The sequence below is a fragment of the Chlamydotis macqueenii genome, chromosome 5, assembly GCF_036417535.1.
Source record: "Chlamydotis macqueenii isolate bChlMac1 chromosome 5, bChlMac1.mat, whole genome shotgun sequence".
Lineage (NCBI taxonomy): Eukaryota > Metazoa > Chordata > Aves > Otidiformes > Otididae > Chlamydotis > Chlamydotis macqueenii.
The window spans coordinates 24,684,914-24,711,199 of NC_141560.1; the positions used below are offsets into that span (position 1 = coordinate 24,684,914).

Here is a 26,286-nt window from a genome sequence, read left to right on the forward strand (position 1 = left end):
CACCCTGCCAGCTGCACGTCACAGCTGACCTCCAGTCAGGACCTATCTGAGTCAACGTCAGGCGATTAAAGCATGCAACAGCAGCTTCTCCGCCTTGTACATATGCAACTTCTCTCCTGGCAGGTCACTCCAACAGCCAGGGGAGCAGAGCAAGTGGGCTCCCTCTCTTACAGCCACGCAGATGGGCATTAGCATTTAGGTTGGTCGCAGAACCCAGAAAGAAGAGTTTCCACTGGAGCCTCTCTAGAGACCTCAATACATCCCCTTACCAAACTGACAGAGGCAGATTCCTTTCCCCTTCTTTAATATGAGAAGCTCTGACCTTTAAAGTACAGACCTCTTCCCATAGGAACAGGATGCCTGAAGAGAAGAGAGACAGTAACACATGAAATATCTAGAAGTGATTAAATTGGATTGACGAGGAAGTCAGGAAAGATAACAACCATGGGATTATACTGTCAATTCCAAAAAACTACAGTGACTATCATAGCACTACATCCAACAGATAGAGAGCAGCTGTGGTGCCAGTAAGTCACCATCAATGGCAAAGTGCAGCTCTACTTTTAAAAGTGCTTATGTTGGGGGGAAAAAAAAAAAAGAAAGAAAAAAGAAAAAACACCAAGAAATGTCCCATTGTTACTCAGCAGGTCTGTTCCCTTCTGGGTATCATTCAGAGTTGCTGACTTCAGTGAAATATATACATATCTAAAAATTACTCCACCTTTTCCATCAAATTAACACCACGCAGGTCCACACCAAGAAAGGCAGTTGGTATCTATTAGCATCCCAGCAATGTCATCGCTATGGGAGACTGAGCTGGTGTCTCTTCTGATTCATGCACAATCAATAGACTTGTTAAACTGCAATTAGAAGGTCACATCCTTCCTTGCAGCCACGCCTTTGCTTTCTCACTGAAAATAATACATTTGTGTAGGTGCCAATGGAAACAGAATTTGGAAAAAATGGGCTTATGTGGGTGCCATTGAAGGTAGCATTTAGTCTACTGAATGGCTGCTAGGAACATGAACAACAGAGAGAACCTATATTGGCTTTGAGGGTGCCACTTAAAAATAGCATAAGATAGCAGTTTAATAAAGTGAAACACATGAATATTTGACATGCAACCACACTGAGATAAACAAAAGGAGAGGCCAGGTGAGGCTGCGTGTTGGTTATTCATTATCCAGACTAGATTACTTTTGCTCCCACAATAAGCAGAAAGAATTACCCCCCGCAGTACCAGAGGCAATTGCCTTTATTGCAGCTGGTATCACAATGAACAATATTGTACATGTCTCTCCTGCACTTGGCTGTAGCTCACCAAGATTGTGAAGGGAATAAAACTGAGATCATCTTTATATACAATTACATATTCAACATTTTGCTCTTTCTATTGCCTATTGTTGAGTTTTCCATCTCATCTAAGAGATGAATGAGCATCCACAAGGCAAGGATGCTGCATTTGTAAATGTCAAACATGTTATAAGAACCTAGAATAAAATAGTCAGTAAAGCTGTTGGATGTCTTGTCTCATTCTAACTTTAAGAAAATAGAGTGTCCCTCCACCTGCAGACTCCCTGTTAGCCATTATTTTATTTATAAGTAATTGGGTGCAACAGGAAGCGTTATCAGTGCATGGGGAGTTGAACCAAGAAGGAGCAGAGGTGAACCAAAAAGGAGCAGAAAGCCTCTACCTCCAGGTTCCCTATCCCATTTAGGATCAAGGCGACCGGTCAATAGTCTTTAAGAGTGGTTCAGCCTAGGAAATTATAAAATAGATTCCTGCTCAGTTGCCTGTGGAGGAATATCCCTATCCTTATACCCAACTCTTCCAGAGAAGCAACTACAAACACCAGGCTTTATCAGGTGAAAATCCTGATTACCACAGATCACCTGTGCAAGTACCCCAAGGGGCAGGGTAAGGAAAGCCTGGTCCATCACTACTCAGTTACAACTTCTTTGTGGAAAAAAAAAATGCAAATAGAGCAGTGCTTGCCACAATTTTAAAAAGAAAGTACCATCTAGGAATCCAGAGCAAACTTGTGTGAGCAAAGGTCAAGGTTCCTTTGTCAAAAGGGGGAGAATCTGGTGTAAGAGGCTAACACTTGACAGGGAAAAAAAAAAAAAAGATGACACTGCAGTGGAGATAATGGGCAACAATGTCCATCAACACCCTAGTCAAAGACAGCTAACAAAGATTGCCAACATTGACTAGAAGGTAAACTCAAGACAAAAGGCCTATCACAAAGGCAATCAGTACAAAACCTAACAGAAAAATAGTATTGACAAAGATCCTCCAAAGAATCAGCCTTTGCTGGCAAAATACAATCACTGTGTATAGTCCCAAAGACAAAATCTGCACGCCAAAAAGGACCACAGAGAATTAGCACTACACAAAATGAGTGTGAAGCAAAGCAGTGAAAAGAAATCAGATGTTAGTAATCCAAAAGTAATGCTATCTCTGACTTCTAGCCTCATGTAATTATTTTATTAAAGTATTTACATACTCCACACAGAGATACAGAAATCCCATGAAGAAGGATAAAGTCACAGTGAAACAGGCAGTTGATGTCCGCAGGCAGGGGATGACAAAAAAAATGGGATAAACATGGTCTTGGTTTGGTCTCTGGAAAAGAGTGGAGCTTCACTGTTCTCTCATTAATAAGATCACGGCACAAAAGGGCTCTGTGCACTGATTACCACAGCGGATGTCTTTCTTTCCTGGGCAGGGACAGAGTGCTGTAGGTACAAGCACTTGTCTGGAGGTGATAAACTCTGTTTAAATGTCTGCCCAACAATTTGAGTGAGATTTCAAAGAAGGTAAAGCTGAGAATTTGAACAGACCTCCTGTATGAGGCTTATTTAAATCTAGGTTATGCCTATTTTGGAGCCTAAAAATAGCCTCTTTTTTAATCGTGTGCTCATCAGCACCTGGGATTCACTAGCATCCAGTAGTAGCCAGTCAACTATGAGATACATACCTAACTGCCTCTTTGAAAGCACAATTACCAAGTCTACATAAATTGCTGACTACACATAAGTTGAGTGAGCTTCTAAACACAGCCATGAGCAATCCAGATATTTCAAACTCCTCCTCCCCACCCGGGCTTTAACAGAACACTTCAGTCACAGGGAGGCAGAGTGCTTCAATCACCTCCCCTACAGGAAGACAGCCATCTATGGGCCACATCACAACAGTCCCCAGAGAGCACCCCACAAGAATAATTTGGAGTGAGTAGTCTGCAACTTCCAGGGGGACAAAGGCAGGCAGAACATCATTGGCCACTTGGAACCAAACCAGCACATCAGATCAGACCTACCTGACACACAGAACCCTTAGTGGCCATAAAGCAGTCCGGACAATTACTTTATGTTCTCTTCTAAAATCCATCAAATCCGCAAGTCCAGCATCCCTCACTTCCAAGCCTTCACGATGCTGCTCAACCATAACCCAGACAGAAGACAGTGGTCCAATACCAACGATAAAGACCTCCCCCTCCACATGGCAACGCCCAGACTAAAGCTCATTCTGGCACAGGATATCAGGAAATCAAAAGCTCAGTAAAAGCAAGCTTGGAAACCCACTCTATACTTTAGGGGATTTGCAAAACTAAGACTATCTCCAACAAAATATGTGTTTGCTTACAGAGATGCCCATGTTTCTAGCAGTTAGATGGGAGCTGTTAGATTGTATTATTGAGTTGCCTGAAAGAAGAAGAAGAAATCTCCTCTGTTGGCCTACTAATCTGTCACAATCAGATTCTTCATAATTAATTTGTCCCTAACAGTTGCTTTGTAATGGTAGCAAGAGAATATTTCAGGAATGGCAATTACCTCTGATGTCAAAATGATGAGGAAAACAAATGCCCAACTATCAACAAAATGCAGTACCTTTTGCACTTCCACCCGATGGTGGGTGACAGCACTGCACATCAGAATTACAGTGCAGTTAATTACTAGGCATGTTGCAATTGAGAATTCATTTCCCCTCTTGAGATGAAATTTGTTGAGCAATGCAGGTAGAAGGAGGGGCATCTGCTACTGGGATAAGGGTTGTATGAGGAAGCGGTCATATCTGTATATCGCTGCTTCTTTAATTTACTACACATATGTCCAACAATTATAAGCAGTGAGCACTTTCTTAAAACATGTAAAGGAACCTTCCTTCATGAGAGAAACATATCTCCCACCGTTTCAAAGACTTTGCAAAAAGTCAGATCTTGACTTCTTCATTGTTGCTTTATTTAAATTTAGTATCCTTCAAATAAAAACCATATGCCTGCATTAGTCTTTCAGTACTAATATGAAATACAATGGGTTTCTAGGCTGTTGGTAAACGGAAGAATTCCTTAAGCTGTGAGCTCATCGGATTTCAGCATGTTACAGAACCTGACATCCGACTGTTTTTAGAGTGAGATTTCCAGGAACGAAGCTAAGGCATGCACAGCATGGAGCTTGTCTCTCTCCAGGTGAGGACGAAGCTCTGACAATGCTGGGAATTCCACTCCAGAAAGGGACTGGGAAGGGGAAACCTGCTGACTCAGCTGCCATTGACACAGGTGTACAATGAATCCCCTCAGCGCCTGGGTCTCAATTTCCTCAGAAAAGTAAGATTGTGATAAATCTTTGCCACATCAGTTGCTAATTAATGTAAGACCTGGCAGGGTAAGTCTGTACCCAATCTGAAAGCGGCCCAGCGGGGGCCAGGGAGGTGGCAACTAGGGCTGAGGCGTAAGTGTGGAGAGGTAAGGGCAGAGCTGGGGCAGGCTGCGGGAGAATCAGGAGAGCAGGAAGCTGATTCAGGCCTGGTACAGGGTGGCAGCGCAAGTGAACGGAGAGGTCAGCAATGCAGGGCTAGCAAGGGAAGCTGCACTCATTCAGATGGGGACATACCAGGAGAGGGGCTTGCATGAAGCTGCTTCTGCCTGCATTTTGCTCAGTCCTGAGCCACGCTACCAAGCACTTGCTAACCTAAAATCAAAACATAGGTTTAAAAGAATCAAACATCACCCTCATTCCTGGTACAGACTCAGTCCTTAGCCTGTAGCCTCTGGGGCCAGTAGAGGTCCAGGAAAGCTGCAGCTGATCTAACCCTGCTGGTCAGGGAGGCAGAGGCTGGTATAGCTCTTCAGAGCCCTTCATATGCATCAGGTTGCAGACAGCTCTTGTCTTCAAGCACAAAGCCCAGCACAAGCACCAGCTCAGAGCGAGAAAAGCAGTTTCAGCTAACAGCCTTACTCTTCCTCACTCCCCATCGCTCAGGAGTCATCATTTCATTATAACAATGCTCCCCAGTCAAGGATCACCACTCCATATATTGGCAGTACCTCCCAACTCAGACTGCCAAGAAAAACCTCAGCTTAACGCAAAAAATAGAAGCAGGGAAACTGTCCTGGAGAGGAAGAGAAGAGACAGAACAGGCAATACCAGAGCACTCCATAGATGAAACAGCTCCTGCTGGGCTCTGGAAACGCCCAGCTGAGCTGTCTGACTGTGAACGCAAAGGAAAGGGCTCAAGGGAAGAACGTGTATCTTCCCTACTTCTCTTCACACAATAGCCCTACAATAAACAAACGGGAGTGCAAAGCCTGCTGCCCTTCAGCAACCCTTCAAAAACCAACTTGTGTCCAGAGCAGCCCTACAATAACAAGCAGGCTGCACAGTTACGGAGTTGACAGGCAACTCAAAACAAGTACATTTGCAAACAGAGACTGCAGGGGCAGTAAAGACATTTTAGGAGCTGGGGATTTTTGAGAAGCAATTCTGCTGGTGACCTTTTCAGTGAATTTACCTCTAAATTCAGCAAAGCTGACAAGACAGTAAACGGATCCAGGCTTGGCAGGAGGCATTTCATAAAGCACTGTGCATGCGTGTATATGTGCAAGCTCACATGCAGATTAATCGTTAAAGTGGAGCTAGGAACAGAGTGGAGGCTGTATAAAGACAACCCTTGTCACTCTGTCTATCTGCTCCCTGTGGGCCCCTTCCAAGTCACATCAGCTCAGTACACTGACAAAACCAAGTTGTTACTGGTGTCAGACCTGCCAAGATGATGCTGCTGCAGAGGAAGGAGCAGCAAGTTGCTCTGAATGCTGCACCATCAGCAGAACTTGCAGCCACTGAGACAGAACTCTCAAGCTAAAAAAAAAAAAAAAAAAAAAATCCCAAAGCAATTCTATGGGATTAAAACTAGGCTTAACTAGGCTAGTAGTGAATGCAACTGCCATCTTGGATTCATTCCTCCAAAGCTGTCTTTGAACCTTTGACTCTATCTTGGAAGTGGTTATTTCAGCAGAAGCACTCACACCCTGAATACGCAGGCACAAGCCTACAGGCAGACAGATGTGCCTGTCCAATGTACAAAACTGCAGACAGGTGCTTACATCAGCAGATCTCTAGGCACAGCACCTGAACACCCTAGTAAAGAGTAGTTTCCAAACCTGGCACTGACGTTTACATTTTGTTTTGTTCCTAGACTAAATCAGCAACTGCTCCAACCCAAAAGAAACATAACTTCCTTTTTTCCTAGTCTCCAGGGCTTCTTCAGCCTCGCCCTGGGGCACCGGATGGAATAAGACAGTAGAGTTCCCTTCAGAACACCTTTCCCTCAAGTATGCAAACAGGATGGTCCCCATATAGGTAAAAGGGTTTGCCTGGAACCCACTAAGACACCTTCAACGTTGCAAACAAGTCCAGAGAAATGTTTGCAAGACACCACCCACCACAGCAATTCCCTCAACACTGACTTAACAGACTAAATGAAGACACTGACTTGACAGGTAAGATAATTGTGTGCTACCCTCCAGCACATTCTTTTACTAGATACACTTTGGGGAGAATGTGATAAGGTCACTGGTTTACCAGAGCAAATCTACAGCATTCAGTCCTACCCTGAAACTCCAGCCTGGCCTGATATGTAAAATATCCTCTGCACACCACACCAGTCTTTTCACTCGCATTTTTACATGTCTGTACTCCCAGTCTGGGGTCCCTCAAGCTGGTGTTTCATTGCAAGCTGACTACAGTAAGCTTAGAAAGGAGAACAGAATACACAATATGGGTCTTGTTAAGGACTCAAAGGACAAACAAAACAACATTTGAGAAGTCCAGTTTGCCATTGCAAGTACTGATGTGTCTCTATGCCCAAATGGATCTTTTAGGTATCTATTTTTCCTAGTCTCAGATAAGATTATTTACACTCCCAAGCCAGCTGTCTTCCTATTTTTAAAATAGGTAAAGCACTACTAGCTCTACTGATCTCACACGTGGCCTCCAACAACCAGGTCATATAAACTGGCCAGTGGCTCAAGGCTACACAGTCCTTTAAGAAAATATCCCTACTTAGGGCCTGATCCAAAGTCAATGGGACCAGCCTTAAGTTACTTACAGTGGCATCCTAAGAAATTCTCACTCTCTTTTTGTTTCCTTCCTTCTTTACATAGGCCTTCAACCCTCTGAGAAATTCTATGTGCATATCTATTTGTACCACTCACATTCAGGACGAAAATCTAGGCAAATAAATAAATCTCAACCATGAGATTTTCAAATGGAGTTGGTGATCTTGGAGGTCTCTTTCAATCACAAGATTCTATGATTCAAATAAGAATTCACTTGCCATATCTCTTGACTTTGCCCTGCCGAGTGTTCACTTCACACTCAGACTCAAGGCGCAGTCCAAACACTAAATAAATCAAGGCTATTTCTTCACTTTCCATTTGCTCTTTTTAGAGTGCTCCTCATGATGCAGGATGCTTGTATTGCCCCATCCTTCAAGGGCTTCTTAATGGTTTCCTCACTGTACCGGTTGAGATGTTCTTCAGATATTCCTCTGGCTATTACGTACCTCTTCAGCAGCTATAAGGAGGCAAAGCAATGAGGTCTCCAGGGACTCACATGAAAAGGGATAGCCCCACCTGGAGGAAAGAAGGCTAAATGCTCCCAAGGTACACAGCTTCACTCCTCGTGGGGAGATGCAAGTAAGATGCAGGTAAGTGGTGTGCCCGACATCTCATGCTTGTGCTCTTGGAGTGAGGCAATTCAGGAACAAGGGTGCAATGCCAGGAAAAAAAGTGCAATAAATGAGGAACTGCCTCTTTCCCCTCACTTCTCTCCTCCTTCCTCCTCCAAAAATGTCACAGTGAGAGCCCGTCTCTCTGAATAAATCAGTGCAGAGGACTGAAGAACATCCTGTTTTATAGGCACACATTCCCCAAAAATGGACCTTCCTAATGCTACAAAATTAAAACCTAGAGATGCTGTGGTCATAATGTTCAGCTGACACCACTCTAGAAAGCAGGAGGAAAAGGAAGTCTCTTATAATTATAAGATTTATTTTACAGCTTGTTATGTGTTTTCAGTGCAAAGGCTTCATGCTTTATGTATTGGCAGGAAGTTTGCTAGACAGCAGTGCTCAAATGTAGAGTCAGCAAGCCACCAGCTGGCCCTGCTAGTAGCTTTTTTAGACTGCATTAGCACCGACCATGCATTTTAGATGAAGAGATATTCTGCGGAGCACATAATAGGGCAACCTAGCACGATCAGCTCGGGGACTGTGGATGGGCTGTTAAACTCTTCACCTCTATTATTGGTTCCCATTTAGATTGGTGACAAAGTCACTGCCACCTATGGCTATTCCATGTTTCCAAGGGAAGTTCATTTGCTTCTTGTCCCAGCACATCACACGTTGAAGTGCAGGCAAAGAGAGCCAGCAACGCACGCACTGGCTGTGGTGTAGAACAGCCCATAGCACCCATTCACAGTTGCTTTTTTGAAGGAATGCCATGAAGAGCTCCTGGGGATTTCTCTCTGCAGATGCAGTCCACCTCCATGAAAAAAAAAAAATATTTTAGGACATCACTTCCTATTATTTGAGGCATATAGTGTTACCAAATCGAGAGGGAAGTCCAAAGACATAGGTTATTTCATTGATCTGAACTATCCATAAACTGTAGGTTATTTTCTAAAAACACATGCACACACACACTCACTTATTTTCTTTCAGAATCCTTCAGTCTGGCAACTTCACTGTAAGACATAGCTCATTTTGAAAACACCCACCCCACCGTGAGACGCAAACACAACAAACACCAGGAATAGATTCTAAGGAGCAAGAAATTGTAATTTATATAATGACAGCACAAGGTTACACCTTCCAAATATTGCCCAGATACTGAGAGACCAATAACCAGGAGTTTGAATGAGAACATTCTCATTCTGCTTTCAAAAGGAGGAAACTTAATTAACCTCCCCAAATGGCTTTTCCCTGACAAAGCAATTCTGTAGCCAACAAAGTTAATTCAAGAATGGATTCCCACTGTCTCCCAAGACACCTTGACCACAGATCCTTTCTCTCCTTGCTATCTCCCTCCATTACAAAAAAAAAAAATATATATATATTGTGATGGTTTAGCCCAGGACATATATATATCTGTATCGACATTCACAGCAGTAATCTTTTGTCTTACACAGGCAAACAACAAAAAAAAATGCTCTGCTCAAGATTTTCAACTGTGGCCACTAGTGCCTAAATCTGCAAGATGACCAACCCATTGCAATCCTTTTACTACAGTGACAACACCGAAGCCCATTGATGCCAGCACTTAAACAAATGGCATGTTGTGAGCTACCTCCTGACTGACAGCAGGTTCAACAGAAATTGATGCCAGCAATATAGGAAGCATCAACCAAGACATCCAGGTGTTACGATGAGAGGCACACTGGAAATGTCACAACATAGGCTGACTTGAGAACGAGGAGACAAACACTCAAGGAGGTAGAAGAATGTCAGAAAAACGCAGCCTTCTACAGAATAAAATGTTTTGTTGAGAAAGCAATAGGTAAGGAAATGGCACTGAGCAGGTTGCCCTCTTTCCTCCTCTGACTCAATACAAGAAGGGGCAGAAATAAGAAGAAATGCCCAAGCTTAGGTGTGCAAAGATTGTCAGGAAGATTTAATGAAATAGACCCACAGTGGAGAAAGCTCATATCTCCCCTAATGCTCCCAAGACTAGACGTACAGACATCCAATGTCTTGAGGCTAACCATGGCTACCACTGGCCTTGACATCAGTAGGCTAGCATTATCATCACACGCAGGAAAAGGGCAGACACCTCAGGAAAAGATTCTTAACTCAGGAAAAAGATAGAGTTACCTATGTGGTCTAGCTACCAGTGGTGAGATGAAGCAACCTCTGGGATGGACATAAAGCCTGACCACTTAAGCAGGTTAATTCCTGCTACAGGCAAGGGCAGGAACAGAAAAGATAAGGGAAGGGCTGAGGAAGGGTTGTGAGAGCCATCAGAAGATGGATTTTTGTATCTCCTGGCCAATGGGAGAACCAGAGAGAGGCAAACCAATTCCAGGGGGACACAGTGAATTCCCAGCTATTGCTTCCTGCCTCATGGAGAGTAGTAAACACACCTCCAATCTGCTGGCTATAAAAAGGTGCTGAGAACTGAGTGGCTGAGAGTATTAGCATCAAAAGCAGCCCATGCGGGACAGGAAAACAGAATAAGATTGAAGAGAATTCCTCAGAGCTAAGGGGGAACCTAGCTAAAAGCCCCTGGGGAACCCATTTCCTTCTTAATCCACTTTGCATTTAATTGTTTCCTAATGACTATGTCCTTGTTTGGCCCCAACAGGCTCAGGGACGGGTGCTGCCACTGAGGCTTCCCATCTCTCATCTGAGGCCGTGGGTCATTTAGAGGCTCCAGTTTAACGCCTGACTGGGAAACCATGGAGAACGCAATTATCATTTGCACTGGAGTAGCACCCACCAGTATGCTGCGTAGCGGGAGGAGATGCACAGAAAAAGTGTTTTCTACTCCCAGCTGCAAGCCCGTCCCAGAGACACATGCAGCTGCACTCCTTCACCAGAGACAGACCCACAGCAGCTGCATCCAGACCCGCTGGCACTATCCGCAGTCCCAGGGCCACCAAACCCCTGCCTCACAGAAGCTCCATTCTAAGCACAGCACCAAAAATGAGGCTGGAAATCAGTAACCAATTCATATGCATGCTTAAAATAAAATTCCAAACTCTTAGTATATGAAGAGGAGGTTAAGCTGGCCTCACTGGAACGACAGAAAGCCAAGAGAGTACAGTGAGTGGCTGAGAGCACCAGAGATCTATCCAGAACAGAGGCAAGTAGAAGCAACCTCTGGATAAATATCTCTCACACGCAACACTTACTTGGGAGGTGCATTCACATCCTCTTAGCCACTTTTAGTATGAACTCCAATGGGGGAACTTCTTAAAAGTCATTCTGAGCCACTCTGACACCAACAAAATCAGCTCCCACAGTGTTAAAAGAGCTGCAAGATGGTAAAGACTTGGTTGCCATCCACTTAGACCTGCACTGAGATAAATGGCTTGGCGTGCAAGTGCCCAGGCCCAAGAAATTCTCCTCTGCCAAGCTGATGCTCTGCCAACACAAGCACTATAGGGATGTTGCTGAGGAACCCTCAAGGGATATCACTATCAGGCTCAGTGGTGGCGCTCCACAACATCTGCCAACAGCAGGACAGACCTCCACAGGCCAATGAGTTTCGCTAACTCATGCTATGTCTGCACTTACTTCCTCCTCTCCGTCTCCCAGCTCATTCTTCTTCACACAGTCAATCAAAGGCTCGTGCTGGCCACGCCACAGAGTCCTCTTGTGTCAACCCGACATGCTGCGTTTGCAAATGACTGCCACCTGCAGAGGCTGACTCAGCTAGTCTTGGCTGCCAAGCAGGGAGTGCACAGCTCTGCGCAGCGCCAGCAAACAAGGCCCTTTCTGGCTGCCTGGAGCATGAACTGACAAACCATCAAAACCTGCATGACAGAGGTTAATGAAGCCATGGAGAGACACGGCAAAAGGTCAAGAATTCGCAACGGCTGCTGCAAACTGCTGCCAAATGACAAGCCGTCCACAGCACTGATAACTCCATAACTTGGGCATCGCTCAAGTAAGCTACAAGCAGCCCTTCTGCAAAACAGGTTTCAAAGGCATGTGGCAGAGACATGAGCAGATGGAAAGTGAAGCTCCAGACTCCAGCACATCTATCTCCAGTTTATGCCAGGGCATCAGTACACTCACCTGGGATGAGGAGCTACAGCAGAACAGCTCAGCATCTTTAGACAGGAAAAGACGAGAACAAGCCCAGGGAAGCTTCTCTGCAAACTATCCTAAATACTCTATGACCATACTGCTGCTGCTGATGTGGATTTTCTGCCAGAGGAATACTAAAGCATGCTGGAGTCCAATGCCACTGATTTCTACCTGGCCTACCACCATTTCCAGCTTGGAGAATCCCTGGAGAGCACCGTCCCATGCATTACAACCACACTAGTGGCCTAAATCCTACATGCACGAAGAAGAAAAATGAGGTTCAAGACCTTACTTCAAACATACTGTGCAGAGTGGTCTAATTTGGCACAAGCTATACCTCCCTCTCCAAAGAGGCCCTGAGCTGAAATAGCAGAGAGACTCTGGCTATGTACACCATATGCATTCAACTAAAACTCAGTGTCACCCACAGCTTGTAGGGCTGTGGGCTGGAATGAAACGTGCAGCACAGGACTGAGAGGAGCAACAGAGGAGCTTATCTTACTTCTCACTAGAAATGCTTTTTCTATTAATGTTAATTAGTGATATCAAAACACAACAATATGTTTTGCAATGAGAGGTACCTTTCTTTCCCCAGTTCTGATTTCTTCAGAGATCTGCAAGCCTGATCCATCCCTATTATTTCCCCTCCAACACACTCCTTTTACTTAAATCCCTCAGCCTTCATGTTATGACCATTACCGATCAATAAGCAGGTTAAGAAACCACTGCCAGTCCCCTCCCAACAGCTGACGCCCACACATGCAGTCCAGGCAGCAGAGAACCAGTGACAGAGCCCAAACACATCTTACCCCATACAGTGAAAACTTGAATCTCTAAGGGACATAAGTGAGCACTAGTTGCATGAGGCTACTCTTGCTGAGGGATATTCTTCACTGAGTGATGCAGCTCTCGCAAGAATGTTACGTAATACGGAGCACAATTTGCCTCTGCTGTTACCAGTTTGGTAGAAGGTATATTGGCTTATTATTAAGCTGACAGCTTAATGGTTTGCTTTACAGCAATTGCTTTGGCAACACATCCATGCCCTGCAGTTTCCGAAGAACGCAGTCCAGCACTATCACCTACCTGTGATTTGAGGAAGTCATACTCCTCTGATCCGTATGGGACACTCCGAAGGGAGGTGAGGTAGTCATAGCTGATAACTGCCGTCTGCAAATGAAACCAGAAATGTTGAGCAAGCTCTACAGTTATCTTGGATCACAACAACAAATCTTCTGTTAGGGGGAATGCATGTAGCTTAGGTTCCAAAGTTTTGGCTCCACAGTGGTGTTTACAGTAAAAAATTAATAAGAAATTCAATTCAAATATTTAAATTTCAATGAACATGTATAAAAAGCAGTGCAGGCACCTCCCTGACATATAGGTACTAAAAATAACCAACACTTGGCACTCATATACTATCTTCCATTTGAGAAGCTCGAAGTATTTTTATAATCTCTGTACATCATCTTGCACATCGGACGCCCATTCTCCATCAGCTTCCACAATAAGGTCTGCACTAGTAACAGAGACCACTAAGACCCTGTTTGTGCCCCACCAGTTATCCCACGCTTCATCTTCACACCTCCAACCTGCCTAACCACACTGGTGCACAGTGAGCTCAGTTTGAGTAGACGGTTCAGCAGGGAGCAGAGTAGCTGAAGACAAGCTCACTGGTTAGCACAAGCAGCGGTACTTTTGGGTATATTTAACTGTACAAAGGACTAGAGGGCCAAAGGGTCAAATATCCAATTACAAAACAACAATATGGAGATCCAGCTAAAGCTTATTAGCTAGACATAGTCACAGACAATGGATTTAGATTCCTAAGTTCCTTAATGATTTCTGAAAATGGATCTAGGGTATTTCACAATTTTATCCTACAACTAAGTTCCTCTCTTTCCTTAGTCAGCAAACAGAACAGAAACATACAGGTCACATTCATAAAGTTTACTTGGGAGGAGAGAAGAGAATGTATACCTAGATTAACCTGTCCACTAACCTGCCATTTGAACGTCAGGAGCCTTGCCGTAAAGAATCATTTGCATAACTCAGACCTAAAGTCGGATTTCCTTGAATCTCCCTACTGAAGGGGTAGCATCCCATTCTGGGACAGGATACAGTCCCCGTCCCCTTTCACTGCAAACACACCTAGTAAGGGCATAAAGCACTGTTGATGTAACATGAAAGCCAAGAAGGCAAGGGGACCAAATCTGGTTTGAGATAAAGTTGCTGGAACTGACAATAGGGAAACGGTCAAAAGCTCAGAGATGCATCAGAGGAGATCAATCTGGGAACCAGTTACAGACAGATACACTCCTTCCTTGTGGGGGTTAGGTTTCTCACATTTCCTGTTTTCCAGATTGGAAATTGAGCTTCTCAGGCTCTCTTGCCCCCGGTGAACTCAGCAGCTGCACAGCTGCACAGAGTTACATTCAGAAGAAAAATTTTCAAAGCATCTTCCCAACCTCAAAGAACAACTTTGAAGTGGAGGGAGGTTCAAATCAGCCTTGCATGAAGGCTTGAGTTGGTTCTTATTTTATCTACGGTCCACGAGGGTAATTATCACCTCCAACTTGAAAAGAAGCAGCTAACAGATTGGCCTGTATTACAGAGGAAGAGGGAATTAATTAAGCGGTTGCTAATTACATCGTAATCTTAAACACTAAATTAGTATTATGATGATCCTGATAGGCAACTCTGACATTGCCAAATCCCTGCTAGTGTCTGAGATGTATTCTAGCTACTGCACAGAATGTTCCTTTCACATACCCAAAAGAACCGGGATACCCTCAAAGAAATAAGGCAAATGCACAACTGCTCTGCCAGGTTTCTAATTTTACCAGAACACAGAAACTGTCTGAAACATGATGCTGCCCAGGGCACTGACTGTGTTCTCATCCAAGACTAGTGCTGTCATTCATGTTACAGTGTGGGACTGAATATTGGAGACATAAAAAGATCTACAAGATCAACCAGTCTTCCTCCTTACAAATGCCATTTACTTCTTTAACTGATCTTGCATCCAGTCCAGTGTTAGATGTCCCAAAGACTTGGGCTTCCACTTTGAATCAATGAATTCTCAGTACCTTACACTCTTCCATCACACCTAAACTGTCCTCAGATCTCACCAGGTCATGGTACAATGTTCCCTCTGAATAGCTGTCTACCCACACATAAGCAAGAGCCAGTTCCCTAAACGGAGGCTCAAGAAGAAATGTGATTAAGTGCTAGCGCACTTCATCAAGTTTCTTCGGAAAGTCTGCAAAGGACTACCGAGCCAGTATGCTTAAAATACAAGCAGACTCAAATCTTTCTAATCAAACTCAGATGAAATCTGTCCAGAGTCCTGTAGTTCTAGGTCAGGTTTCTTGAACTCCAGACTTTTGTTTTGTTTTGTTTGCCACATCATAACTTGTCTTAAATTTTTGTGACTGCTGCTGAACTTAGCTCTTAAGGATTACAGCCTCTTAATTACAGTCTGCTTTTGCCTGGCTATGGTCCAACGATCGAATCAAGCATCCAGATAAGAAGCCGTGGCAGGCCTAGATTGAAGGACAGACGCTTTAGGTCCGTGTACATGCCAATATCCAAAGTCGCTTGTTTGCTACAGAGTCTCATCTTTCACTTACAAAACGAGCAAGCTCAAGAAGCTGAACTTCACAGAAAAGAGCATGTCTAATTGCTCTATTGGCTTCACTCAGTCTATGGCTAAGGAATGAGAGCAGTCTGGACTGCCAGTGCTCAGATGAGAGCTACCTCTGCCTTTCCAACAAGGAGCAGACCCCAACCCGAGAAGGCAAAGGTCACTGGTGCAGCAGAACTAAAGGAGCAACATATAACCATACGCAGTCCTATACAATAGAGAGAACAGAGAATTCCAAGAGATAGAGAACTTGTGTTCGAATAGTATATGGACACACAGATATAAACATAAGCTGCCATCACCCATAGAAAAAAGAACACTGGTAGCATATTTTTAGGGGCAACCACTTGCAGCTATGAGTGCAGAACTCTCTAACACATTTAAGAGCAGGGCCAGTGAAGTGCTTTACAGCCCATGACTCGTGACTTCCCAGAAGGCAGAAGACATGAAAGTCAAGCATGTCTTTAGATTCACCAGCATCTAAAGCAAAGAAAATCTGGTTTCCCCTACTTCCTATTAATCAGGAAAGTGATTTCTGTCACTCAAAACACAGACCAACTGCACAGTTCTCACTTATTTTTGTCTTAAACAGAAGACAGACACACAAAAAAAAAACCAAAAAACACTGGCTTAAGTAAGATTGAGAAACACTGGTCAAGCAGACAGAACTCAAGGGCAGACTCTAGAGCCCAAACAGCCTGAATAGCAGATTCCTCTCCAGCCACAATAAGCTCTCCACGCTTCAGTTTCCTGTGCAGCAGAACAGAGAGAGCTGCTTCCTGACACCAGGCAGCACGGCCTTATGGCCAGGGACAGAGCAAGAAGCTTAGCACTTATTAGCTAAGAAGGAAAGATTACAGTTTGTATTTCTGCTCTCATCCTTTCAAAATAAACACTCATTTTTCACAATAGTTCATGGTGCAGCTTGCATGCATAAACAGCACAGCACCTGAGCCAACCTACAGAGCTTGTTTCTTATTGCATCTGCCCTCAGGAGCTGACTCCCTGTAAAACTCATTAATGAAGTGCTTAAAAGTCATAGAATATGCAGACAGACAGCTGCTTACCACTGGGGGTCTGTAAACGATGGAGATCGTGGCCTGAAGTGACAGATGTATAATGTAAGTGAGGTACAGGGAGACTGACACCCCCTCCAGAGTCTGCTCTCCTTGCTCCTGGCTGCTCATGGATTCATCAGTGAAAAATCCTCAAGGAGAAGGCAGCAACCTGTTTGGCTGGCATTCTCGGGTTTTCTGGAGTGGTGATCAACACAAGGGTGAAATAGCGGTGGTGCTAGGCAGATGAGCATTTATTTTACAAATCGGGAAATTAATCCAATCTCAGAAGTACATTATCTCCCATCCTCACTTTACCCTTGCTTTGAGAATGATACTCAAATCACCTGCCCTCCTCTCCCCAAATCTCTCACACTAAGGATCACAGTGCAACGGCTGCTGTAGCGTATCAATATAGCCACCACGATCCTTAAAACAAAATGTTCCAATATAAAAAATGGCAAATGCAGACAAGATGGTTTGAACTAGGTCACTGTTAAAGGCAGCAGGATACTGTACCTGGGTGACTGACCTTGACGGGTGGCTGATGAAGACGTGGGCCCAAAGCGAGACCTTGCTCTGAAGGTCCCACCCTATCCAGGGAAAGAGACAGTTCTCTGCAGCCCAGTATCTCTGTCTCTTTCTTCCATAATGTGCAAACAGCTTTATTCCTTCTGTGATTTCACCTCTTTTCTCCCCACTGTGTCAACAACTTGAAGAGCTCCCTATTGACCTTCTGACTCCTGGAGCCAGCTGTCAACCAGAAATGCAGACAGGGAATGCAGGAAATCCTAAGTTCTTGTGAACTCCAACTCTCCCGCCCACTTAGGAATCTTCTGCATATTACCAGGATGAAACTTACTGTGGCAATGGCTCGGCCCACACGAACAACTCCAAAATCATTGGGATCCAGGAACTTGTTGCCATACAGATAGATGCCAGAAGTGGCTGCCGCCAGCGAGGCAAGTTTCAAAGCTCTTCGTGCCATGACTGATGAACCCTGCTGACACACAAAACAACAACTGTAACACCTGAAAAGGATGTAGTGATCCGATGCCTACAGCCCCAAGGGACCTGACAATCCAAGTTTTAATTGCTCCTTTGCTAATGATGCATTGCTAGCACTGCCACCAGCCAAGAGCTCAAGTGATCACGCAGCTCTGACTGCACTGCTGTTTCTAACTCAATAGCGTCTATGGGCCACAAACCCAGAAGTATCTCACAGTGCTACTAGACCTTGGGCAACCACAACAAAACAATTGCTCATGGTCCCAAAAGCTTTACAAGGAGAAACAACAGGTGGACAGAGACAAGGGAGCATGCACTCACCAAAAGTCAATTCTGATCACAGCAATAGACCACCTCTTCACCGCAAATGTTTTGAAGATATCACAGCGTAGGCAGATTGCAAGGGGATAACAGGAGATACAAACAAGCAGGGTTTAAAAACAGCTCTTGCAACTCCAAGAGCACTCAAAACTTGCTGGAAACTCAGGCAGACTAGTTGCGAAAGTGTGCCTCACTGCTGATGAATGGTGGGAGAAGAGGCGATGCATCCCTGGAGGCTGCGTGCAACTCCAGCAGCCAGTGGCAGACAGACGCATACAACGCAGGGGATGGGGGACCTGATCAGAGTGACCAAGTGCTACTTGCTTTCTCATCACTACAGTGCCATTCAAATGCCAGGCAGGGACTGCAGTAGCAGAACGGACATCTGCAAGAATCAACAGTCTAATCCTGGCTCTGTCACAGGCCCAGCACAGGCCTGCGGTGAGGTATTTCTCTTCTCACCCACTTTTCCTCTGGAAGACAAGGATGGGGAATGAATGCATTTCCCACACTAAGCACTGCTTGCAGTATAGAAAGTACTGTAATCATGTAATTCATTACATATGGTATACATATTATGATCCTTTGTGTCACTTTAGAGGATTCAGACCTGAAAAACAAAAACTAAAAATATATTTTTCTTTCCTTTCCCATTGGCTGGTACTGGATAGAAAATATCTTTGACCGTTATTTCTGCTTACACCATGAATCAAGAGGCACAGTCCACCTACTCTGCAAGCACTCAAGAGCACCCTTGACAGAGCACGGCCTTTTATCCCATCAAGATGGAGTCCACTAATCCTCCTACTCTTAGACTTGATTGAGAAACTTTCCTGCTTCTCTCTGTGAACCTTTAGCAGGGTCAGTCCGGCTCATGCCTTTTATCTTGGAAGCCTTGTAACCAAAAAGCATGGGCAGCGACACAGGTCAAGCCTTTCAAAAACCGTTCACAAGAACACAATCGGGGAAATAGGCTAATAGAGCACAAGAGACCTCTGTACATGAACCTCAGCTAAATTTTCCTTACAAGCTCTAGGTAACTTTGAGGCAGAAGAGTCGAGATACATTCTGAGGGCCAGTCAGAACTGCCTGCTGCACCCCAGCTCTTTCTCCTATCAGAAGGTGTAGCTGGCTGATCAGCACCCACGACCAAACGCAAGAAAAAATACATCTGGCCCTTTGCAGACAAATGAACACACGCTTCCCCCCGCAAAAAAGCTGCCCTTCTCCCCCTGTCTCACTGAAATGAGATTTGGGGGGTTCTTCCAGAAGGACTGATCTCTTATATACAAAAATCTCTTGTACCCTCAGTCACCTTCAAAAAACATTTTCTGCAGTGTTTTAATTAAACAATTTCTGCTCCTTGTGTGTTTTGGAAAACTTCATTTATTGGAAAGTGAAAGGTGCAAACAGTGAAAATTTTTAACACAGAAAATACGCCTCTCTTTTTCATTATTTTTTCCTTCACCTTCTTTATTACTAAAAGAACATTTGCTTGAAAGTAGGATGCAAGTCCATCTGTTCTCACATCTTATTCCTACCTGAAGCTACAATCTGCAGTTCGTGACATCATATCTACTGCCGTACCCGCCAGCTGTACGTCACAAACAGAAGATGGGAACTTTAGGCAGCAAATAAACAGGCAGAGCAGCTGAGCTCTTCAGCAACCAAGTTCCTGCTTTCATGCTTAACGCGTTGTACCCATAAAAACAGAAGAATTAAAACCCCTCCAGTATAAGGTACAGAAATGGAATTGCCAGAAATCAATTGTATTTCAAAGATTTTGCATAAGGTGTGGAGGAGCCTTTTCCATGTAAATGAGCCATTACAACACCCCTGGGGGCACCTCAAAGACCCTGTCAGCTGTGAAATGCGCCTCACGATCTCGCCGCCTCTCCTCATTACGGCCCGCCTCGATCAATCACCTCCCGCTCCCCCTTCGCCTCGCCGAGCTGGCTTTTCACTTCCACACGACTTGGCCCAGCCCCGGCGCCCTTCCCCCGCAGCCGGGCGCCGTGCCCCTCCTCGCCCCGCTCCAGGGAGCCGGGCCGGGCCGGAGGTGACCGGTTTTTCTCCCAGTGGCTCCCTCGAGCCCCAGGCCGCGCTGCCCACCACCCCCGAGGGCCACGGCAAAGCCCCAACGGGGCCGAGTCGCCCTCCGAGCAGCAGCGCGGCCCGACGTCTCCCCGTGAAGGACGCGAGGGGCCGGCTCCGGCTGCTTTCGGCTCTCCCTCAGGCCAGGCCAGGCCAGGCCAGGCCAGGCCAGGCCTCCCCTGCCCTGCTTCCCGCCCCAGGCCGCCCCCGCCTTCACAAACCACCCGGCCCCGCCGAGCCCTGCGGCAAACGGGCCTCCGCCCCCGGGGCCTGCGTCCGTGCCGGGGTGCGGAGGGGCCAAAAGAGCCGAGGCGCCCAAAGCCACAAGCGGGTGGGAGGGCAGCGAGGGTTCGGGTCTTTCACCACGGGACGCCCCGCAGCCTCCAGCACCACACCGGCCCCTCCGCCGGCGCACAGAGCCAGCACTTACCGCCTCGCCGGCACCGCGGCACTTCAACTTCCGCGCGCCCCGCCGCCTGCTCCCCCTCCGCCTCGCACATGGTACGGTCCTGTCCCGCGCAGCATGCTGGGAAATGTAGTCTCCAGCTGCAGCCTGCCGGGGTGCGTCGGGACTGCGAGGGGCGGCCCCTGGGCGAGCCCACCGGGGAGCGGCGGTGGGGCGAGGAGTAGCGGCGGCTCCCGGGGCTGCTCCGACGCCTCAGGCCTGGCTGCGGGGGTGCGCCCCGCTTCCCCTCGCAGCTACAGAGGAGGAGGTGGGCGGGCAGCACCCTCTGGGTCAGTGTACAACGGGGTAACAGTCTCCGTTTTATCAGCCGGGCTCTCAGCCTGGCACAGGTGCCCACAGCATCTTCTGCGCTTTTAAAAAACAATCTGAAACTTTATAATATTTTAATTGTTTTTCAATGTTTGCTCACTGAAAGACCCGCAGCAGGGAGAAGATATGTATATATGTATGGGCATATACATAAATATGCATCAGAAGTCATGGGAGAGGGTAGAAATACCAAATTTGGATATGAGGGCATTCCCTTTCTGCACGTACAAGAAGCGCTGGAGGGGCACTGATGCTTTTACTGACTAGGAATCAGAACTGCTCTTTAGTGAAGGGTGTGGGCTTGGCCAAGGAGCCACGAATCTTTTACCTTGAGAGTCCGGCTACTGCAACACGTCAGGACCAGGTGTGAGCAGAGCCACCTCCGCAGCCGTAACCCACGGGCTGGCCACGCCGTGTCTGTTCCCAATGCTGCGCTCTCACCGGAGGGCTTCTGGCAATAGTAGTGAACACTTCTGTCCTGCTCCTGTTGAAGACAAAAAAAAATGCTGTCCATCATGCAGTCAGATCCTCAAGCAGCGTAAACTGACAATGTAAATTATGCAGCTATACTTAGTTTTTAAGATTTGGTGAAATGCATAAATGGCTGCCAAATATCAGCTTATATTTAAGGTAATAGTCCAAAGGCCAAAGAGATGTGTATCATAAGTACCTCAGAAACTGCTGCTCTCTGTCCAAGAGAATGATCCAGCACAGCAACTGTGTTTGAGCTGTTGGCAACAAGGAAAATAACTGCAGAATGAAAAAAAAAAGCTTTCCCCACAGCTAACCTTTAGCTCCTTACTATAAGAAATAGAAATTATAATAAATTTTATTGTATTCAAGGTTCAATGCAAAACGAATATCTTCACCAAAGTCTTCTTGAAATATAGATTATTACAAAAGAGAGAAAGAACAAAGCAGAGAATGAAAAAATGTTGCTGAGTCACCATAAATATTGTAACACATTCATATTCCCTGGAGCAAATATCTGGTTTGATAGTCACTCACTTGAAACTTAGCATTTCTGGTTGAACTTTTCTCCTATTGTGAAAAGAAGGAAATTCTGTGTTGTTTTCCAGTCAATATCCTTCTGATAAAGAGAACCTGCAATTCAACAACACCAGAGAACCCATAGTGGAAAACTGTAACTATTTGGGACAGAGTTACTACTGTAATTATTCCTTAATACATTGAAAGGATGCTGGAGACCAAAACCAGAATGAGACCCAAAAAATCTTTGTAATTCTTTGAGAGTTAAAGTTTCCAGCAGGATTCAGGAAACACTGAAACAAATGCAGGAAAGCATCACCACACTGTGCTTCCATTCATATTTGCAGGGACACAGTTGCACCCAAAAAGGTAGAGCTAGGGCAAAAAGGGATCTAGAAGCACTGAGATAATGAAGCAAAAGATCTCAGCTTGTAGAAGAGGAGTAATAAACCATGACACTGTGCTAAAGGAAGGATCCTGATGACCAGCCTCTCTTCCAGCGTGGCCAAGATTTTAATCCAAGCCCCTGCCGAAAGTGCTGTGAAGATAACTTGTCCACCTTCTCCCTGACTGTGGGACAGTGGTATATTAAAGGTTTTCCTAAAAGATCAAAATAATATTTGAAATATTTTCTGGATGCCCCTTTTGTTTCCATCTGGCTTCATTTCAGTTTTGTTTTCCCTACTTGTCCCCTGCGGCAGACATTACCATAAATGCCTGCACAAGGTGGGCTTCCCAACAAAGCAGCTACAAGTTACAAAGGGCAGAGTGAAGGGTGATCACCCTGCCAGCACATTGAGGATACAGGGCCCACAGGGCCCACGTGGCCAGTGGCTGCATCAGCCGTATGATGGCAAAGCTGGCTACAATCCTATAAATTTCTTCCTCTTCTTGGAAAGATGGGAGCTTTTGAACTGATGGGGTGCAGTGAAGCATCCTAGCTTAGTCTTGGACCATTACAAATTGTGTAGGAAAGACTATTTGTTGGAAGGAAGTTTTACAGCTTAGAGGGTGATGTTAAAGGAGGAAGAAAATTAAAAGTGAGGGAGGTATGCATGTGATGTACTACTGAGAAAATGAGAGATAAATGAGTGCAGGCTGAACATGAAGTAACCATTCTGAATCACAGAATAAAATAAACTTAGAAATATGGGGAAAAGATCTACTCTTGTACCTATTACAGCCTGTGGCAGTTTCGCTATAGATTTTTGTGTTTGCAAATTCACGACCTCTATGGCTGAGGTTGACACTGGGCATAATAGCGAGGCATCCATTCAAAGCTACTGTGCTACTGCATATAAAAATCTGAAGTAGAGACTGTAACCTCAGCACAGCCACTGATTCCTGATCACAGCGCACTGCTTCTATCCAGGATGCTTAAGACTGTGGCCCAGGCTATCAATTCCCTGCCTTAACCTTTAGATCATACGTGTTGGCAAAGCTCCCAGCAAAAGGAGCGGGTCAGTATCTGATTTTTGCTGGCCTCTCCTGGAAAAGCCATGGGAGGTTGCTTCAGATTAATTCTGTTCCTTGCAGCTTGCAGTTAAACAGGCTGACGCTGGGTCTGCTGCGGAGAGGGGAGGAAAAAAAGAAGCTTTTGTAGTATAACAATGCTGTGTGCCGATGTGCAGTGGGCAATTATGTAAGAAATGCTAAATCTTTCTATAATTAGAACAAGCACCTAGTTAGAGTGATCAGAGCTCTTTTGTGTGAGCCTGCATGGGGGGTACACAAGAAAGAGTTTGGCTCGAAAGAAAGATGCTGGCTTGATTTCCCTTTCCCTTTCAACTGGTGAATAAATTAAATCTCAGATTACCCTAAATTGCTGTGAAAGATGAAAAGTGAAAAGCGTTTCCTTTTCATTCTTACTGAAGACATTTGCATCCCAAGTGTGAATCTCATGAAATGCAGAAACAAGCCCAAAGGCTCAGGCCTCTCTGTCCCAAGCACCAGAGCGGGAAGAGCAGTCAGACTGCCTGAACAGAGGACAGAGGTCAGTACCAGCTCTTCCTACTGGGAATCAACCTTTTTTTTTTAGATTCCCTTTGATGAATACCATGGAAAGCTATCTGGAAAGTGTCACTGATACCAGACGTTGCTCATGTACAGGAGGAGGCATGGGAAAAGAGATCAAAACAGTCCCAGAAAGCAGGTGATCCTATGATTTCATGGACCCAGCGAACTAGCTTAACAAGGAGACGTGGAAAGGTATGGGGAGAAATTGCTACCGGTGCAGTGGGAAGAACTGTTTGATCCAGCAGATCCTTCCTCACTCTCCTGGTATGTCCTCCCATTCTGTGGATGGTCAGCAACAGAAATACTGAGGCAGATCCATCTTCTGCAGTTCTAAACAAGTTCAGCTCTAAAAGTCACTGTAGCAAGGCCAATTTATACAAGTTGAAGATCTGGCTAGTGGGATCTCTGCTGCTGGAGGTCTATAGTTAAGAAATATTTTCTGATTCTTTTCTAGTTAATTCAGGTCACCAGAAGACATATTACAAGTACCTCTGTATAAGAGTTGATAGATGAGTAAATCAACACGAAAGATAGGAAGCAAAATAACCTAAGTGTAGCTAATTCCAGAAAAGAGCTTAACATACTCCAGAGGTCTCCCACTAGGCCAAAACCACCCACCTTCTTGGTCCAACTTAAAATGGAGATTGGCAGATTTTGTCTTTCTATCAGCAATGGAAAGTTCAGAGTTGACTCTGGGAGCCATCCAATTTTAGAATAGGATCTTCTTACCAATCATACTGTACAGCGCCAATATTTGGATAAGACAGTTCTCAAAATAAATGTGCCCATTGCCCCAGGTCAGGCAGTGCCTTCGAGTCAGTAGTGACCAATGTCTGAATGTGACAACAGAAAGAGATGTGCTGCTCAGACAGGTGAGCTGCAAAATCTACTTCTGCTAGTATTTTGTTCATTCAAGGCCTCTGCTTGACTTTGTTGCCCAGTATCTGGCTAGACAATCACATGCCACCTTCATACCTCCCTCTTATAACTTCTGTTGGCAAAAAAAAAATCGCCATCACTTTGTTTGCTGAAACTGTTGGTGGCTAAAGGATACTCCAGTTCTTGCAGTTTGTTGGGAAGTGTCAGTGGGCCACCACATCCTTTGTTAAAAGTTGTTTATCAGCCTGGAGCGGAATGTTTCCAGAAGAACATTTGCAAAAAACCTGGGAGTCTGGAAGGGGTTACAGAAGTACATGAGATGATTTTTGCCTGTCTGGCAAAGTTTACTTTTTTACAAAGTATAAAAAATAATAGAAATTAAACCAGCCTCCCCTTCAGTCATTCCAGGTAATGCAGACATGGCTTGAAGAATTTAAAAGTTTTCACAAAAGCACTAATAGACCTTCTGATCTTTTCCCCCTAGCTATAATTATTCCTTCTGAATGCTGCCTGTAAGCCCTAAGGGAATGTGAAATGCAGGGGTTGCTGATGTGGCTGAACCTTTCCATCTAGGTAAATCTCTTCTTTTCACTGTTTAGCATCTTACCTGTGGCATAATTTATCCCTTGAGTTAAGAAGTGTCATTTATTTTGATCATTTTTATCCCACAATGTGCAGTGACTGTTAGGCATACAGATATCTGATATTAACAATAGCTTATTCCATTACTTTGTATTGTCATCTTCATTTGTTACAAGATATTTCACAAACCATTTAATTCTGCATTTGCAAATGTGAAAAGTGCTGAAGTAGATAAAAAAAGATGCAGAGGATTTAACAGCCTAAATCTACCCCAAAAGACTCTTTGGAATGCATCAGAAATGTGTTCCCAAAACCAGTTGTGGTATTCGCAGCAAAACAAAATTGCCCCTGCTGGCAGCCATGCCAAAGATTGCCTCTTGCCCTCTGCAGAACCTGAACTCCTTACTCACCAAACAGAGGATCATTTTGGTGGGCTTGTGAAAAGTGATGTATATGGAGACCTAACAGTGTCATTGTCCAGAAATATTAAGCAAAAAAAGATCATGGTAAAATTAAAAAGGAACTCATCCTTCCTTTTTAGAGACAGATTTATATTTCGGGAAAATGTGTTTAAGGAGCTCAGAACCATTCCTTGCCTAATGTTTCCTCTTACCAAAGCTCTGCCACAGCTGGCATCTTTGAACCACTACCAGGTCTGGTTCAGAAAAAGTCCAGATCTAGGAGATACATGAAGATGCACACAGGTTATCAATTCACAGACCCAGAAGAGAATATGAACTTTTCTTCTCTGCTGCTGTATACACTGTGGGACATTAAGTCTCACCTAGCTGTTCCTTTATGGTCCCTGGTTGCTCAGGCTTGTACTAAT

At 45.0% G+C, this 26,286-nt stretch overlaps 1 protein-coding gene across 6 annotated transcripts in view; it reads right to left on the reverse strand.

The window, feature by feature from the left end:
* The window catches only part of ADCK1 (aarF domain containing kinase 1), a 79,680-nt gene extending 59,006 nt beyond the window's left edge, over positions 1 to 20,674 (reverse strand). For 2 of the 6 annotated variants that reach the window (XM_086748933.1, XM_086748929.1), the window contains exons 1-3: positions 20,646 to 20,673; positions 17,655 to 17,792; positions 13,178 to 13,261 (exon numbers count right to left, since the gene is read on the reverse strand). In XM_086748933.1, the coding sequence (XP_086605059.1) occupies positions 13,178 to 13,261; positions 17,655 to 17,780 (210 nt within the window). In that variant the 5' untranslated portion in view covers positions 17,781 to 17,792; positions 20,646 to 20,673. Of the gene's footprint in view, positions 1 to 13,177; positions 13,262 to 16,804; positions 16,991 to 17,311; positions 17,431 to 17,654; positions 17,796 to 20,645 lie in introns of those variants that run through there. The other 4 variants (XM_086748935.1, XM_086748930.1, XM_086748931.1 and 1 more) reach the window with 4 other exon arrangements.
* Between the last annotated feature and the right edge of the window lie 5,612 nt (positions 20,675 to 26,286).